Source organism: Brassica napus, chromosome C8 (genome assembly GCF_020379485.1).
Source record: "Brassica napus cultivar Da-Ae chromosome C8, Da-Ae, whole genome shotgun sequence".
NCBI lineage: Eukaryota > Viridiplantae > Streptophyta > Magnoliopsida > Brassicales > Brassicaceae > Brassica > Brassica napus.
This window is the reverse complement of record NC_063451.1, coordinates 21,010,689-21,030,949: the sequence shown is the minus strand read 5'-3', so window position 1 is coordinate 21,030,949 and position 20,261 is coordinate 21,010,689. Positions and strand designations below refer to the sequence as shown.

Genomic DNA, 20,261 nt, shown 5'->3' with positions numbered 1-20,261 from the left:
AGAATCCGGGAAGAATCTCAATCGTTGTTCACTTCTTTGTTGAAGACGCTCTACTCGCAAGGATCAGACAAATCGGTCGGTCTTAACAAAGCTCGTCTGAAGAAGCCGAAGAAACAAGAAAGTACACGCTTCTGCTTGGAGTTGAAGACCAATCCTTTTGGTTTCAGTCTTTCAGACAAGAAACAAGATCACAAAACTCTCGCTCGGGAACCTGTAGTAAGGACTGAGACAAAGACCGATGCTTGCAAGTCATGTGGATTACTTAAAGATGCTGACAAGATTTCATCTGTTACTACTACGGCTCTTCCTCATCAATCGAGACAGGACATCAAAGACAAAGATGGTAAGGTTACAACCAAAATTCCGAGAGTTTCTGCTTGCAAGAACGTTCCAGTGAAGGATTCTAGAAACCCTAAACCTGCGGGTAAAACAGAGGAGATGGTGGAGTTGTTCGAAGCAGCAAAGAAAGCGGCTGACGTGGCCAACGCTAAGTGTATTTATTCTCTCTGGCAAAGCAGATGCGTAGAAGCTATCTCACTGCTCATGAAGATCAACGTCACTCCAAACCTTAAAGAGTCAAGGAGGATGATTGAGAGGCTTCAAGGACTTACAAAGCACAAGGACCGTGCGATCTGCAATGCTGGCTACAACAGCCCTTTTTCAACTTTGGAGGCAGAGGATCAGAGAACAAGAACGTAAAGAGTCTGCCATCAAGAACCCTCGTAAAGCTCAACGAGCATGCGGTTAGTGATGTGAAGATCATAGCTTGAACAAAAGGATATCTCTGGTGAATTCAATTGTTTCATTTTATCAATTATCAGTAGAATCAGTAGTATGAAAGTGAGGAAGAGATGAAATTCAGCTGTAAGAAATTGCTTCAATTGTCAGTCAATAAATAAGATTTATTTTTGACAGCATAATGTATGTCGGGTCTTGTTATAGTCATGTAAAGCAGTTTTCCAGCTAGGCTGCGGAAGTAGGTTGGTTCAGGGAACGGTTCTGAGCTGTAGTTGTTTATTCTCTGTGGGAGAGGCGTGGGGATCGGGTTGCATTCAGACATTGAGGCCTGATGGAGAATGTCTTTGATGTAGGCTTGTTGATGCATGAAGGTACCTGCAGCGTGTGACACCATTTCAATGCTAGATAAACTAGTTATAACTAATGTCTTTGATGTAGGCTTCTTGTTGACCCATGTTTGTTGGATCGACCCAACTTGTTTTTAAAGGCCTATAAATACTCTTTTATGCCAAAACCCCTGATCATCTTGTTTTCTCTTTGAACACATTGCTATTTTGGTGAAAGATTCAATCTTTAGTTTCTTTTCATTTTATTTCTTTGTGTTTGTTGGATTAAACTTGCTTTCTAACATGATAAGCCTTGAATCATCCATGGTTTTTGGGTTTTTTCATGAGGATTAGTGAGTATACTCCTATTATATCTATGGGTTAGGGTGATTAGAGTGATAAAGTAAAGAGTTAAGGTGTTTAGTAATTAATCTACTTGTTTCCTTGCTATCTAAGGTTACTAATGCTAGATAAGACTTGATCACTCATATCTAGATCTTAAGATGAGTTCTGCACTGAAGGTGTTTATGATATGCTTAAATGAATTTATATATGCTCTACCTTGAATAGCCAAAGGATTTGATTCTATGATTGTTAGATAGTTAGTAGACTTGTTTGAAATGCATGCTTAAATGATTTAAACCAAAGGAATTTGATGTTTAGTTCTTGATTGCATATGGTTTTTATCTGGGAAAGAAATGATCTAAATTTGTGTTCTAGATTTAGGAAAACTTGTTGACTGATAGCTTGTTTATTCCATTGTTTTGGTTACTAGTTATCTTAATTGCAAATTGTTACTTATCAACTTGATTACACTGATTGCACTTAGATTAAGTTGTATGACTTGCATTCTTACTGCTTACATTGTCGTAAAATTGAATTGATACCTCTTGTACTACAACTACTTGAGGAGTAAAATTTATACTTATCAGCTTATAAGCTAATGGAAATTGATGTCTGATTCTTGAGTAGCATAGGGATTATTGCTATGGAAATAGATTAATTTACTTGTAATTGTCTAGACCTGTAGAATATGAATGATCATTGTATGAGTACTCTAGATTGAATCTTGATCACCTTAAATCAGTGTCCTTGCCCATGGATCCATATTTAACTATTGATTGAATACTTGTTTAGTTTCATTGCTCTTGTGAACTTGATTTCTTGCTAGTTACTTGATACCATTCAACTACATCTTGATTGTTTAGATTAGGCAAATAATTTTTATTCTCATTGCTTAAAACAATTTAGGATTGGATTGACATCTCTTATACTACTTTGAGTATATGATTGAAATTTAATCCACGCCGAGAAAAATGCCCTTGAAAAAGACAACTGATGAAAAAAATCGTAGAATTGAAACATTAATATCTTCTTTTATTATTTTTATTTGATAGAAAAGACTATTATAAATTTATAATAAAAGTCTTGAACAAGAATTTGTGAAAATAACAGTAGTTGAACATGCCAATATTGTTACTTAGTAGATAGGAGGTTTACGACAATAACACTGGTTTAAGATACAAGCATAAGCTTGTTCACCTTTCGCCTTGCAAAAGTCAATGCAAGCAGCAACACCACAGTTCGTGTCAAGTGGTAAAGCTATGTGTTTTGGATTGACGCATTTACAATGGTTGTCCTCACATTTGATCTTCGTTACACATTTCAGATGAACACAATCAGAGGCCGTTTCACAAGATTGTGCTAGAATAAGAGTGCCTGTTAGAGTAAGACAGGATAATATATATTGTTAATTATTAATATGGTCATCATGATGAACTGATGATAATAACGATGGTGATAATCAGAAATCTACAATGGTGATGAATAACTAAGATATGATTTAGGAAAAACTTACATGTTGAGAAAAGTATAAGACCGATGAATATGAAAGCTACTTTCTCCATTTCTATTGAGTAAATTGTATTTTCTATTGTAATTATATGTTGTTTGTGTGACTTACATGAATATTTGAAGACTATTTATAATTTTAATTGCGAGCAATCTGTTCTGTTAACTGATTCACTAGTCAATATTTGCATTTGGTTTTAATAAAACCTTGATTTATTTCCTTTATATTGCCTATCGGGCATCCTCAGATTTCGTTCTTCAACAATATTTTATTTGGTTTTAGCTGACTCTTTATATTTAGAAGGAGAATAATAGTTATACCTAGTTTGGATGCCTCAATTTTGACGAATCTAAGGTAAATCGGGAAGGAGATCGTTTTTCGTCTTTAAAGCAAGACTATAAAAGACATTCAAAGCTGACTAAAGTTGAATGAGGGAAATATATATTTAATGAAAAATAATATGATTTACATTAACACTGCATTCTTGATCATATAGAGAGGAACTTTTTTTTTTTTTTTTTTTTTTTTGAACACACATATAGAGAGGAACATAAACATAAAATTAGTACTGGATAGAGAGAAACGAAGGGTTGAATATGAATTCAGAAAAATAAACTAGTTAACTAATTTCCGGCCGGTCCTAACGGCCGGTGAGCAAGGGAGCAAATAATTTAAGAAGATAGAGTCAAATCTTTTAAGTGTTCAAGCTTGTTTTTGATATTCGACCTAAACTGTGAAGTCGTTCGACCTCGAACTCACGTTGCACAAGTTTACAAACACGAAACTCTCACGGAAACGACTCAGGAATACGAATACGCAAGAAAAAAATGAGAAACGAAAATAAGAACAAGAGCACACACATAGATTAATTGATTATCCAGAGTTCACCGTTGTGGCTACGTCTCTGAAGTCTGGCAAGGTAAATCACTAACTCTCCAAGATCACACAACGGTTATGACCTAAAGTTTGTAACCCTAATACAATATATATTTCTCTGATAACCTGTACGTTGAAAGTTTGTAACCCTAATACAATATATATTTCTCTGATAACCTGTACAACGCACGAGCTTTGCTTTTATATTAAACAAAGTACAACTGATAACCGACTTTAATAACCGTAAACCATTGAATAATAATTAACCGGATGTCAAGCAATACCATATAACCCAATTGTCAATCTCGACTTGGTTTAAGCTCCAATACAGCTGATTCTTCATCACCAACGTAGCAAATCTAATATTGACCTTTGCTATACAGAAGTACACATGTTAACGAAATCTTGTATATGTTGTTGTATTTGAAGATCAAATAAAAATATTCTATGAATAACCAATTATGATTTTAAAATAAATATTTCTGAATAATATCAAGATTATGATTTTTTTTTATTTTTTAGAATCTATGTTTTAATCACGAATTAGTTCTTGGATGTGTTTTTCATAATTTTTTATAAAATTTACGGACTTTAACGACTAAACCAAAGGGGGGGGGCTCTCTCAAAAATTGTCTAAACTACCACATTCATAATACCGTTTTTCATTTTCATCTTAACCACATTTACCTTCACTTTAAAAAAAGTAAATAGACACTTATAACCCTATGGTTTATAAGTTTAGACTTATGGTTTAGATTTAAAGGGTAAGATTAAAATTTTAATAAATACATAAATAATTTTTTTTTTAAAATAGTTTCAAAAAAAATTTTGAATTTCAAGAGGACAATTTGAAGAAAAAAAAAAAAAAAAATGCATAAAAATTATAAAAAACTTCAATTTGAAAACATATAATTCGAAAACTATAATTTTTATTATTATTATTATTTAATTATTTTTATTTATATGTCTATAAGCAAGGATAGAATGTTCTTTTGACTCTTCAGTGAAAAAAGGTATGGTTGAAAATGTTCCATAATAAAAGTTAAAATGAATTGTGGTACCAAAAGGAAGGTAAAAGTGAAATTTTCCCTCGTTTCTATTTAGTTTTTAATTTTTTATATTTTATTATTTTTACGTAAATAGCTGTTTTTTATTAATTAACCTCTCTAACGCTCAAAGCTTAGTTTAAATATATGACTGAAGTGATATCATGTTTTTTAACATAACAGTTGTTTTAAAAAAAATTGTTTGGATTAAAATGTATCATCTCTTATAAAAATGTATATGACTATTAGATGTTGTATTAATATTCGGTCAACATAACAAGAGAAATATACATGATTGTTTGAATGTTATATATGTTATTATATTTAAAGACCATTTAAACCATGTTTACCCGAATATATGATTATGATTTTATAAATAAATATTGCAAATTAATTTTCAGAATATAATATTTAAAAAATATTTACAAAAATCTCTGTTTTGACTATATTCAAATATATTTATTATATTTAAATACCATATAAACTATCTTTACTTAAATTTATTATTGTGTTTTCTTTTGTTTTAATTCTCACATGTATCCCTCCTCTGCTATAAAACAGCTTCGTGTGTAAATGTAACTTGACAACAAATCAAAAAAAAGAGACATCAGGAAAAGTTGATGGAATAAGAAATCAAAGAACCAGAGACAGCGATCATGCTAGGAACTTGGCGATCGCAAAGCATGCTGAGGTTGTTGAAGCTTTTAAAGAATATGTTGACTATGTACAATGTCTGCATTTTTTTAAGTCTTTTCTAGCTAATTTGTTTTCAATGATTTTTGCAGGTTGCCTCTCTTCCCTATCAGCTTCACAATGTGATTGCAACCAAGAAGAAAGTAATGAAAATTTTCAAAAAAATTCTTTGATTTAATTATCAGTATCTTGAAAGCGAGACGACTCCGACACTACAAAAAAGTCTACATTGATAGCAGATTATTATAGCACGTTTTACTGAACTGCTATCGTAGATAACTTAAAATTTTCCGTATTATATAATAGCATTAGATAAACGCTATAATAGAGTGCAACCTAAAATAACACGTAGTTAATGCTATTTTGAAAATTAAGTGAGCGGGAAGATAAAATCACAGAATCTGCCAAAATTTATTGGGAAATTAGACTTAAACGCCAAAATATTATTTAAGCGGCTTCGATAATGCTATCAAAGACATATAATATCATTTTCCTAACGCTAAGAAAAGCTATTTGAACCCCTAAACCCTAAACATGGTTTTATACCCTAAACTCTAAAGAAAACTCTTAAAACTGATCTAATCTTTTCATATTATAATTTCAAAGCTTAAAATTAAATTCAAAATTTAATCTTCTTAATCTGAAACTATGGTTTCCTAAAGAAAAAGATTTAATACTGAATTAGACTCTATATTCTAGATCCTAACTCCGAACATAAATTATACATTCAATATTCTAGATATAAACTTCAAAACTAACCGTAAAAACACTAATCTTTTCAAAAATTAATCTTACATTTCTAACTTAAACAAAAATTTAATCTTTTTCAAAATTTAACCTTTTTCAAAATTTAATCTCTAATCTTAAGATCCAGAATCCAAACACCATACTCCAAACTTAACGATCTATACCATAAACACTAAACTACAATCAAAAATCTTATACTCTATATGATAAATTTAAACTCTAGTTTTTTATCTTTTCTTTTCAACTCTGAATCTTAATTTAAAATTTCTAATTTTAAACCTAAAATCTATTTTATGAACTCTAAACTCTATTCCCTATACTTTAACATCAATCACGAATTTTAACTTTTAAAATTATAAATTTAAATCTAAAAAAGTAAATTGTGAATTCTAAAATTGAGATGTTTTCTCAAAATAATTATTATTTATGAAATATGTCATAAATATTATATACTAGTGGTTATCCGCCCTACGGGCGGGTGAGTTTACAATAAAACTATTTTATATTAAAATATATTTTATTTATTGATCAAAAAAAATATTTTATTTTTTTGGAAATAAAAATTAACTTTAAATTGTATTAATAAATATTATATGTTTTAACTTTAAATTGTGAAAAACAGCTCTTCACATTTTTCGCGCGGAGTGTCGGTTAATTATAACACAAAGTTTAATATTTGTTAGAAGATCACAATTTTTATTGTCAATTAACATTTGAATGTATGATCTGACAATTTCATTTCATATATTTCATTTCTTTTGATGTCGTTGCCATTTGTCCACAAGAGAGAGTTGTAATTGGATAAGTGTGAAAGCTTTTAAGCTTAACTTATATTTTTGACCATTTGGATTAGTACGGTGTATATCACATATTGTTATTTTTTGGTAAATGTAAGTCTGAATAATACTTTGAAAGCAGACAGAGAATATATATGTATTATTTGAAACAAACATATAATTTGAGTCGTCTGAAAAAATCCCCCAATCTAAATGATTTTTAAGTGAAAGTGTAAAAAAGAATTATGTAAATATTCTTTTGAGCTTATCAATACTATTAAAAGAGAAGGAGTTTTAATAAATCTACTTATGAAAGTTGTTTGGACCATTTCTTTTTATTATATTTTGGTCTTCCCATATATATTATAACAACATGTGACCAACATTTAACCTTATATATGTATCCTGTTTTTACTCTAACCAGAAAATCGGTTTACATTATTTAAATTTGTACCACTTAAATCGATTACTAAAACATTATACCAAAACTATAAGCCACAACGATTTCTAAACATGTCACATTAATATCAAGATTATAAAACATTACACTTATGAAACTTATACGAATTACACTTCATCATGCGATTGCTCAACTTCTGTTTGTTAAAATCGAAAACCTTCTTGGATGGTCTCATGTTGTCCTTGCATGTCTTCTCTTCCTGAAAAAAAAAACTCATATGTCGACACACTTCTTGAAATATCACTTATTAAAAAATCAAACATGAATGTATTAAAGACCTAAACCACCATAGTTCACACGATCATACCGCATTATTCATCACATATTATGTTATACATGATGTTATATTTACGGATTCATCACATATTATGTTATACAATAAATACGATTAACTTCAAATACATAAAAAATGGTACAATTTGAAAAAGAGTGTTTCTAATCACAAATTTAAACGATAAGGTTTGTTCCTATATCACAATTTTAAGATTTAAAATTTAAAATCGTAACAAAATATGTAAACAAGAACGAATATAGTGTGAATATGCTAACTAGATATATTATTAGATTTGTTGTTAACAATATATACGATTATCAAACTAAAAAACACAAAATAATTAAATAACTTGGTCTACAAGTTTTTTTATTATGACAGAAATACATAATTTTCCTTATTTCTATCAAACAAAATATCTAATCAATTCTACTTATATTCTCTACCAAGATTTTTGGTAACCTACATTGATTACCAAATATTCTATCCGAGCTTCACTTAACCTGCATCGACTAGAAACCTGTCTTATTATAAATACTGACCATCTTGATACCCTTTTAACTTCAACTCTATCGAAACAAAAAAAAAACACAGAAAAAAAAAGCAAACAAACTATTCAAAAAACATGGTTAACTGACCATCTCGATTCAGATGTCCTTCTTGAAAGACGTCGAACCACACAAGACTGTTTGACGTGTACAAGTGAAAGTGAGTGGAGACAAAGGAATAAAATTGCTGGTGATTCACTGGAAGTAATCCTATCGAATGCACATGTAAGTGTGTTTTCCTCTTTATACATTTGCGATTATAGATCTCTATGTTTATTTTTATTTTAAAGAAATACACTAACAGAAATATTTTCATTAATATTTTTTAAAGGGTACGAAAAAGCTATGCCTCATGCAAAAAGACTTACATGGATGAATTGGCTAGCACGGTTCTTTGCTTTCCTTCAAATACCCGATGATTCACTGATGCTTATCCCTATTTATAAAATAAAAAATGGAAAAGTAGAACTTTCTTTAAGCGGTATGAAGAAGAAATAAGGGAGAGAAGATTTACCGGTTCAGATCTTAGAGGAACCACTCGGCGGCGAACTCCTACGAATTAATGTATCGCTGTCGGAGATTTTTTTTAAACTTTCGATATAAACAGGAAGAAGTCTTTATCTCTTTGTTGTCGGCAGAGAGAATTTGATGACTGGGGTTGGACCGGAACATAATTTAAACAAAATTAAATTTAGACCCATTTTAAATTTAAATTATGAAAAAGCCCAGAAACTTAGGACCATTAAATACATAAATAAACACTTATTTAAACTAACTTTTAATAATGAAACATATGTTTCAAATTGATAATTTTGTTTATATTTATAATATAGATACTATTAAAAATAAAAAGAATATTTTTACTACTTTTTTTTTGAGAAACTAATATTTTTACTACTTGGGTTTATATTTGGGTAGTTTGGTAGTTGATATACATACAAGTAAATGTAACAAAAATATTTGCTGATAACACTATATCTACCTCATTTTCAAATTTCTATACTTATAAACACAAATTAATATTCAAATAGATTTCAAACAAATTCCACAAAAACACAAACACATGATCAAATTTCATATAAACCAATAGTGCCTATGCAAACCAGGTATATTTTTCATATAATCATCAAAATTATATGATTCAAAACCGGAATTTCATAATTATTAAAAATAAATCAAAAATTAACCCGCGCTTCCCAAGCGCGGGTCAAAATCTAGTTTAGTTTTAAAAACGCTTCAAAAAGCTTAATTTCGTAGTAACACTTTGTTTACAGTAGTCTATGTATTAAAATAACAGTAGTCTATGAGGGGTGATAAATACGCTACGTTGGATTATTTTGTATGATAGATTAGGCTGATGTGTGTATTTGAACTTGATGCCTATTTTGTATTTGAACTTGATGATCCCTATTTTGTAACTATATTCTGCGCAGAAGACTTACAGTTAAGTCGTCTGAAATGTTGGACGACTTAACTATAAGTAGTCTGGAAAGTCTTCTGAGCAGTGACCTTTTGTAACTATATTTCGGATAATATAAAGTGCAAGACCATCTCAAATTTGTTTGGTAGTGCAATTTCACAGATAAGTTCATAACACAAATATTTAATACATAGACTAAACAATGGACGACTAACTAGACGACCTTCTGGACGACTTAATTGAAGGTCTTCTGGAAGACTAAACACTGGACCACGAACTTGAAGGTCTTCTGGAAGAAAAAACCTGGACTACTAACAGGACGACCTTCTGGACGACTTAATTGAAGGTCTTCTGGAATCCTAAACACTGGACGACTAACTTGAAGGAAAAGAAAACCTTGGACGATCTTCTGGACGACTTAATTGAAGGTCTTCTGGAAGAAAAAACCCTAGACGACTAACTGGACGACCTTCTGGACGACTTAATTGAAGGTCTTCTGGAAGACTAAACACTGGATGACTTACTTGAAGGTCTTCTAGAAGAAAAAACCCTGGACGACTAACTGGTCAACCTTCTGGACGACTTAATTGAAGGTCTTCTGGAAGACTAAACACTGGACGACTTACATTGTGGTTTCGTATGGCCAGTTTCCTTGCATTTTGAGCATCTATAAACCATGTGTTGCTTCCGGGGTTTGCGTCCTCTCATCCTGGATAGCTCCAACCAAGATTGCCATCTTGATTTCTTCTGTCTTCCCGGACCACGCTTTACATCCGGAGGAAAGCATGTGTGTCCTTCAACTTGTAGTCCAACACAAGGATATATATTCTCTGAGTATCCTGCAAACAGAAAATCCTTTGAGTACACTGGACATACAAGTGTGGAGATATGCAAACCAGCAGATGTTCCAGCAGCTATAGCATGAGAGCAAGGTATTTTCTCCACTTCATAGACACCACAATCACACTTTCCATGTTCCAAACCAACCACACAGTCCATTTTGCCACCTTTCACAAAGAATCGCCATCCATCAATTGGTTGTACCGTCATCATATCTGCTATCTCCGATCGAACAGCAAGCAAGTATTCAACACCTCGACTATGTTGAGCTGGGAGACTCAAAGCATCTTCTCTCCTTTTCCAATACCACTTTCCTAGCTTCTCCTTTATGAACTCCAACAGGAACTGAACCGAAAATCCTCTAGCTCGCTTCAGAGCGGAATTAATAGATTCAGCGATGTTGCTTGTCTTTATGTTTTTACCTATCCCCCTGACAATAAACCCTTGACCATAGGCTGACGTCAGCATTCTCCAAATACGTTGCAAGGTCCGGGTTTGCACTCCGTATCTCAGCCATGTACCGGTCAAAATCTGAAACCGTATGAGCATAAGCAGCACCTTTCACCAAATACAAGAGATGTTTCCCTTTATACTTTTTGACAATGTTCTCTTGAAGGTGATAATAACATATTCCTCGGGTTGCCCAAGGAAACACCTTATCACACGCACTTTTAATGGCCGCGTGCCGATCGGAGACTATCATCAGAGGCTGCTGATTAGATACACAACTAGCCAATTTTGTGAAAAACCATTCCCAAGAAAGTTCATCTTCATCATCTACGATCCCAAAAGCCAATGGAAATATCTAAAAATTCTCATCTTGTGCGGCTGCAACTAACATAACACTTCCATACTTCCCATTTAGGTGAGTCCCATCCACCACAATGACCCTTCTCTGATACTTAAAACCTTTGATAGAAGCTCCAAAAGAGAGAAATAGATACTTAAATCTATTGATAGAATCAAGTTCTATAGCTGTGATAGAATCGGGATTTGCTAAGGATATTTGCTCGAGATATGATGGCAAACGCGAATACCCATCTTCTGCTGATCCTCTCACCAATGTTTGTGCATATAAAAGTGCTCTGTATGAAGTGGTGTAATCAAGCGTCATGCCAAACATGTTCTTCATTGCATCAGTGATATGCTGCGGATTCAACCCATCAATGATTCCAACACGATCAATGAAAAGCCTACCAACATACTTCGGAGTACAGTGTCTCCGCTGAGCGAGTCGGTCTCCCACTGAGCATGTATGTTTTTCCACATACTTTGTTACCTAAAACGTGTTTGTCTCATGTTTCACACTCGCTCTGACCTTCCATTGACAACCACTAACCGGACATGTTGTCACAAGGAGAGTTTTCGTTGACTTGTATATTCTGAAGGAGAACCTAAACCTCACTGTTGTCAACCGCAGCTCTGAAAGCAGTGCATCCTTGCTAACAAAACTCTGGTTGACATAGATACTGTTACCATTCGATCTTCCTCCTTCAATCTTTTTGATATCTTCAAAACACATATCATCATCTTCCTCATCCTCATCTTCAACCTTTCCATAAACACTGTAATCCTCACCATTCTCGTCCGCTACAGCAACAATAGAGATACCAGCATCCTCCTCCCCATCGTCCTCCTCCCCATCATCCTCCTCCCCATCATGATTTTCATCTTCAACCAAATCATCATCATCATCTTCAAAACATTCATCAGCTTCATTATCTTCTTCCCTGAACTCTGAAATCATTTCCACCTTGCTACGACTTGATACACAAAGCCGTACTCCATGCGTTTTGGTTATCTCGAGCAAGTTTCGAACTTGTCTATCACTTGTAACATGAATAGGAGGGGTGTATGGAGCCTGCATCATTTATGCTGGTAATGAGTAGGTTATCTCCACAGATTATGTGCTCATGTCCAGGTTATAATCTTCTTGAGCCATTGCAAGAAGTTCAGCATTTGTCGAACCTTCCCCCCAAAAAAATGATTCTCGCTCCTTTGACATTATCAACCACAAAATCCCAACGGCAATCTTTCAACAATCATTCTTCATACACTGCATGTAACTGACACATCATCTACAAAAATTCAAAATAAAACACATTCGTAAACATAGAGAAAATGAAAGTTTACTAAACATTGACGCAGACGAAATACCAGTAAGTCGTCTGGAAGATTTACTGGTAAGTCGTCCAAATAGGTCATTTTTGTAATTGAATTTTAAATAGGATGACTTACAAGTAAGTCGTCCAGCTTTGTTTGTTAAAAAAAAAACCTAGATGACTTACTGGTAAGTCGTCTAGGATAAACGGGTTAGTTTTGCATTTGACACGAATTGTGTCAGATATTTGACTTTTTCTGGACGACTTACCAGTAAGTCTTCTCCGGGAAAACAAAAATTTCAATATTTTATTAAAGCTAGATGACTTATTTGTAAGTCTTCTCAGGTTAGTTTGCAATTCGAAAAAGAAACATAAATATTTAACTTTACCCAGATGACTTACTTGAAAGTCGTCCAGACAAACGACGTACGAGAAAGTCGTCTGAGATAAGCAAGGTTTGACCAGAATCTAGGAAATAAATCTGGACGACTTTGCTTATCCTGGACGCCTTTCAAGTAAGTCGTCTTACTTGACGACTTCCGCGTAAGTCATCTGGGAAAAATTAAATATTTAAGTTTTATTTTCCAATTGCAAAAGTAACCTGAGACGACTTACAGATAAGTCGTCCAGCTTTAATAAAATATTGAAATTTTTGTTTTCCCGGAGATGACTTACTAGTAAGTCGTCCAGGAAAAGTCAAATATCTGACACAATTCGATCAAATGCAAAACTAACCCGTTTATCCTAGACGACTTATCAGTAAGTCGTCTAGGGTATTCTCTAGATTTTTTTTTAACAAACAAAGATGCCGACTTACAAGTAAGTCGTCCGTTTGACCAGAAGACTTACCCGTAAGTCTTCTGCAGCCAGACTACTTACAGGTAAGTCTTCTACACGAACAAATCTGGAAAAAATTCCAATTTCATACCTTAAACTAGTGAGATGACTTCCTTAGCACACAGAGTCTTCTCCAACCACCCAGAATCTCAAACGAAAGTAACCCACCAAGAATAATATGCTTGAATGACTCTATCAACCATTAAAAAAATTGAATCAAAAGCTTGAGTTTTTTTGATGAATATGGAGGCAAAGTGAAAGAAATGTTGTTTTTAGTTCATAACAAGTGAGAAAGAGAGAGTGTAAATCGATTTTAGGTGCATTAAGAGCTTCAAATTGGTTGTTCATGGTGGTTGGGGTATTGATGACAATGACAATCTTGTAATTACTTGAAGATGATGAGGGTGAGAGAGTAAAAATGTCATTTTCGGAAAAAAAAAAGATTTGATGGCATTTTCATGAATTATATGAACTTGTGGGGTGGATAGGACAAAAGAAAAATCCAAAAAAAACATGGGTTAGTTTTAGGTTTGACTTTGAGTTTTGAGTCAATTTTGCAAAAAGCCCCCAAATGATTATAAAATAGATTTGGTGAAACACATATATACATCTATTAGAAAGAGAGAAAAAAAAAGAGGCAAGATCCAATAGAAAAAATCATCATTTTGGGATACATCAGATCAATTGTGTAACTTTCTATGATATTAGTTCATAATGAATTTACAAACTACTTAAGGGGGGTCTATTGAAATATTGATTTAAGAATGGTTTGATGGATTTTAGATATGGTGGGATTTAAGGAGAGTTTGAGTAAATATAGCTGATGTTGGTAAGATCTAAAAAAGGACGGAAAAAATAAGTGATGATTTGATAAGATATTTTTTTAACTTTCAGAATAGTTTAGATGATTTGAAATAATTCTTAACTCTAATTTTGGTTAAAGTCAGTCACTTTTCCAAGTCCAACTTTTGATTATGCAACTCTTGCAGGCAAGCAATGGAATGTCTTTCATAAGTCCTCAGCGAGTCAACGTCAAATACTTTCACCCATAGAACATAACCTTTAATTTTTTTGTAATTACACAGAACATAACTTTGAGGATACATACACTGAAATATTCATATGACCATCATTTATTCATCTCATGTTTTACTTAAAATCTGCCAGAGCCAAACCATAAATTGAAAGGAAAGTCAAGTTCTTGATCGGCACCTCATTTTTCTATGACAATCAACTCTTTATTGGACTTTAACTGTAGTAGTCTGGCTCGTGTTTCTATCACAACAAAATCTTAGTCCACCAAACCAACGAGTCATAAAGTAGAGATAAGAGAGTAATCACAATCTTATACCTGTGTCTCTCTTTCTCTTTTATTCTGCAGACTCATGTTTAACAAAAGAGAACAACTTGCTTAATTACGTTAAAATACTTTTTAACATCATTTTTTTTAACATTGCTGCCAATGGGAAGAACACTAACAAGAAACAGATGATCGGCTATCAAAATTAGAGATTTTTATTTGATTGGCAAAGGAGCTTGAGAATCTGGGGAATGATAAATCAATGATATCAGAGGATGAGAGGTAGAGATTGAACAATGTCTCACTCTTCACATATTTGAACTCTTTTATTTTGAAATATCTCCAAATAACTACCGTAGAGGTGGAATTTCATTATCACTATTTTTAACTACAAATGGATGTAAAGTCTCCTCAAATCCATTTCATAAATTTTGTTTCAAAAAATTGTTTAGTTTTCAATAATACTGGATTTGATATGGTCTTTATGAATTATTGATGAAATAATAGAACATTTCAGATGATTTTTGAAGACTTTACATAAATCTCATATTCAATAACAGATGATTTGAGAAGATATTTAGAAATCATTAGTTGAATAACATGAGATTTTAATGAAAATCTATAATCTCTTAAAACTCTTGATCCAATACACCCCCTAAAAGTATGGAGTTTATACTATATAATAAAAGTATAAATTCTTGCCAAATAAATATTTGAATTTCGATGACCAAATTTATAACAAACACATGGTTCTAAGCTACTACGATTATTTCACTACACTCTCATTAGTTCCTTATTTTCTTCTTTTCGTTTATCATTCATCAAACCCTAAGCCACCTGAGAACCAACATACGTACGAAGAAAGAAAAGAGAAGACGAAAGATTTGATTGGTGCTGCCAATACTCGGAGCCCTGGTACAATATTGATTCGGTTCAAGGATATTCTTTACTTCTCCAAGTCAATTTTCAAACTAGAGACTTTGAGAAAACATAATCGGAGCCCTAGAATCCGGGAAGAATCTCAATCGTTGTTCACTTCTTTGTTGAAGACGCTCTACTCGCAAGGATCAGACAAATCGGTCGGTCTTAACAAAGCTCGTCTGAAGAAGCCGAAGAAACAAGAAAGTACACGCTTCTGCTTGGAGTTGAAGACCAATCCTTTTGGTTTCAGTCTTTCAGACAAGAAACAAGATCACAAAACTCTCGCTCGGGAACCTGTAGTAAGGACTGAGACAAAGACCGATGCTTGCAAGTCATGTGGATTACTTAAAGATGCTGACAAGATTTCATCTGTTACTACTACGGCTCTTCCTCATCAATCGAGACAGGACATCAAAGACAAAGATGGTAAGGTTACAACCAAAATTCCGAGAGTTTCTGCTTGCAAGAACGTTCCAGTGAAGGATTCTAGAAACCCTAAACCTGCGGGTAAAACAGAGGAGATGGTGGAGTTGTTCGAAGCAGCAAAGAAAGCGGCTGACGTGGCCAACGCTAAGTGTATTTATTCTCTCTGGCAAAGCAGATGCGTAGAAGCTATCTCACTGCTCATGAAGATCAACGTCACTCCAAACCTTAAAGAGTCAAGGAGGATGATTGAGAGGCTTCAAGGACTTACAAAGCACAAGGACCGTGCGATCTGCAATGCTGGCTGCAGCAGCCCTTTTTCAACTTTGGAGGCAGAGGATCAGAGAACAAGAACGTAAAGAGTCTGCCATCAAGAACCCTCGTAAAGCTCAACGAGCATGCGGTTAGTGATGTGAAGATCATAGCTTGAACAAAAGGATGTCTCTGGTGAATTCAATTGTTTCATTTTATCAATTATCAGTAGAATCAGTAGTATGAAAGTGAGGAAGAGATGAAATTCAGCTGTAAAAAATTGCTTCAATTGTCAGTCAATAAATAAGATTTATTTTTGACAGCATAATGTATGTCGGGTCTTGTTATAGTCATGTAAAGCAGTTTTCCAGCTATGCTGCGGAAGTAGGTTGGTTCAGGGAACGGTTCTGAGTTGTAGTTGTTTATTCTCTGTGGGAGAGGCGTGGGGATCGGGTTGCATTCAGACATTGAGGCCTGATGGAGAATGTCTTTGATGTAGGTTTGTTGATGCATGAAGATACCTGCAGCGTGTGACACCATTTCAATGCTAGATAAACTAGTTATAACTAATGTCTTTGATGTAGGCTTCTTGTCGACCCATGTTTGTTGGATCGACCCAACTTGTTTTTAAAGGCCTATAAATACTCTTTTATGCCAAAACCCCTGATCATCTTGTTTTCTCTTTGAACACATTGCTATTTTGGTGAAAGATTCAATCTTTAGTTTCTTTTCATTTTATTTCTTTGTGTTTGTTGGATTAAACTTGCTTTCTAACATGATAAGCCTTGAATCATCCATGATTTTTGGGTTTTTTCATGAAAATTAGTGAGTATACTCCTATTATATCTATGGGTTAGGGTGATTAGGGTGATAAAGTAAAGAGTTAAGGTGTTTAGTAATTAATGTACTTGTTTCCTTGCTATTTAAGGTTACTAATGCTAGATAAGACTTGATCACTCATATCTAGATCTTAAGATGAGTTATGCACTGAAGGTGTTTATGATATGCTTAAATGAACTTATATATGCTCTACCTTGAATAGCCAAAGGATTTGATTCTATGATTGTTAGATAGTTAGTAGACTTGTTTGAAATGCATGCTTAAATGATTTAAACCAAAGGAATTTGATGTTTAGTTCTTGATTGCATATGGTCTTTATCTGGGAAATAAATGATCTAAATTTGTGTTCTAGATTTAGGAAAACTTGTTGACTGATAGCTTGTTTATTCCATTGTTTTGGTTACTGGTTATCTTAATTGCAAATTGTTACTTATCAACTTGATTACACTGATTGCACTTAGATTAAGTTGTATGACTTGCATTCTTACTGCTTAGAATTGTCGTAAAATTGAATTGATACCTCTTGTACTACAACTACTTGAGGAGTAAAATTTATACTTATCAACTTATAAGCTAATGGAAATTGATGTCTGATTCTTGAGTAGCATAGGGATTATTGCTATGGAAATAGATTAATTTACTTGTAATTGTCTAGACCTATAGAATATGAATGATCATTGTATGAGTACTCTAGATTGAATCTTGATCATCTTAAATCAGTGTCCTTGCCCATGGATCCATATTTAACTATTGATTGAATACTTGTTTAGTTTCATTGCTCTTGTGAACTTGATTTCTTGCTAGTTACTTGATACCATTCAACTACATCTTGATTGTTTAGATTAGGCAAATAATTTTTATTCTCATTGTTTAAAACAATTTAGGATTGGATTGACATCTCTTATACTACTTTGAGTTTATGATTGAAATTTAATCCACGCCGAGAAAAATGCCCTTGAAAAAGACAACTGATGAAAAAAAATCGTAGAATTGAAACATTAATATCTTCTTTTATTATTTTTATTTGATAGAAAAGACCATTATAAATTTATAATAAAAGTCTTGAACGAGAATTTGTGAAAATAACAGTAGTTGAACATGCCAATATTATTCCTTAGTAGATAGGAGGTTTACGACAATAACACTGGTTTAAGATACAAGCATAAGCTTGTTCACCTTTCGCCTTGCAAAAGTCAATGCAAGCAGCAACACCACAGTTCGTGTCAAGTGGTAAAGCTATGTGTTTTGGATTGACGCATTTACAATGGTTGTCCTCACATTTGATCTTCGTTACACATTTCAGATGAACACAATCAGAGGCCGTTTCACAAGATTGTGCTAGAATAAGAGTGCCTGTTAGAGTAAGACAGGATAATATATATTGTTAATTATTAATATGGTCATCATGATGAACTGATGATAATAACGATGGTGATAATCAGAAATCTACAATGGTGATGAATAACTAAGATATGATTTAGGAAAAACTTACATGTTGAGAAAAGTATAAGATCGATGAATATGAAAGCTACTTTCTCCATTTCTATTGAGTAAATTGTATTTTCTATTGTAATTATATGTTGTTTGTGTGACTTACATGAAGATTTGAAGATATTTATAATTTTAATTGCGAGCAATCTGTTCTGTTAACTGATTCACTAGTCAATATTTGCATTTGGAGTTATTCTTGGGTTCACCCCTAGGGTGAACCTACCAACCAATAGAAAATTGTCATTTTAAATCTAGTATCTTTTAATTAAGGAAACCAAATAACTTGGCAATTTATATTATCTTTTCAAAATAAAATTTAAAAATAATTAAAAATAATATATAAAAAACGAATTAAAAAAAAAATAATGTTGTCAACAAAACACTAAACCCTAAACTCTAATACTAAACCCTAAACTCAAATCCTAAACCCTAAATCCTTGGGTAAACCCTAAATCCTTAGGTAAACCCCTAAACCCTTGGAAAAATACTAAACATGTTGTCAACAAAACACTAAACCCTAAACTCTAATCCTAAACCCTAAATCCTTGGAAAAACCTTAAACCCTTGGGTAAACCCTAAACCCTTAGGTAAACCCTAAACCCTTGGAAAAACACTAAACATTTGGATAAATTCTAAATTATAAATCTTAAACACTAAACTCTAAATCTTAAAAATAAATTTTTTTTTTAAATAATCTTTTTTTAGAACTATTGTTATTTTTATTTATTTAATTTTTAATTTTTTTTATTTTAAAAACATAATATAATTTGGCAAGTTATTTTGTTTCCTTAATTAAAAGATACTAGATCTAAAATGACAACTTTTTATTGGTTGGTGAACCTAAACTAGGAGGTGAACCCAAGAAAAAGTCTTTTAATAAAACCTTGATTTATTTCCTTTATATGAGTTATTCTTGGGTTCACCCCCTAGGATGAACCTTTAGGTTCACCAACCAATAGAAAATTGTCATTTTAAATCTAGTATCTTTTAATTAAGGAAACCAAATAACTTGCAAATTATATTATCTTTTCAAAATAAAATTTAAAAATAAATAAAAATAATATATAAAAAACGAATTCAAAAAAAAAAATGTTGTCAACAAAACACTAAACCCTAAGCTCTAATACTAAACCCTAAACTCAAATCCTAAACCCTAAATCTTTGGGTAAACCCTAAATCCTTGGGTAAACCCCTAAACCCTTGGAAAAACACTAAACATGTTGTCAACAAAACACTAAACCCTAAACTCTAATCCTAAACCCTAAACCCTTGGGAAAACCTTAAACCCTTGGGTAAACCCTAAACCCTTGGGTAAACCCTAAACGCTTGGGTAAACCCTAAACCCTTAGGTAAACCCTAAACCCTTAGAAAAACACTAAACATTTGGATAAATTCTAAATTATAAATCTTAAACACTAAACTCTAAATCTTAAAAATAAATATTTTTTTAAAATAATATTTTTTTAGAACTATTGTTATTTTTATTTATTTAATTTTTAATT

The 20,261-nt window shown here is 32.6% G+C and overlaps 1 protein-coding gene and 3 pseudogenes across 1 annotated transcript; 3 read left to right on the top strand and 1 right to left on the bottom strand.

The window, feature by feature from the left end:
* Positions 1-2,420: 2,420 nt before the first annotated feature.
* Positions 2,421-3,411, bottom strand: LOC106430354 (defensin-like protein 306). Its single transcript, XM_022707996.2, has 2 exons — positions 2,923-3,411; positions 2,421-2,783 (listed from the first exon to the last, which is right to left on the bottom strand). Exons 1-2 carry the CDS (start codon positions 2,969-2,971, stop codon positions 2,545-2,547), a joined length of 288 nt encoding a protein of 95 aa, XP_022563717.1. The 5' UTR covers positions 2,972-3,411; the 3' UTR covers positions 2,421-2,544.
* On the top strand, positions 2,881-2,965 carry LOC125592203 (annotated as a pseudogene).
* Positions 3,412-14,001: 10,590 nt separating the features above from the next.
* LOC125591631 lies at positions 14,002-19,021 on the top strand (annotated as a pseudogene).
* Positions 18,719-18,803, top strand: LOC125592204 (annotated as a pseudogene).
* Positions 19,022-20,261: the final 1,240 nt, after the last annotated feature.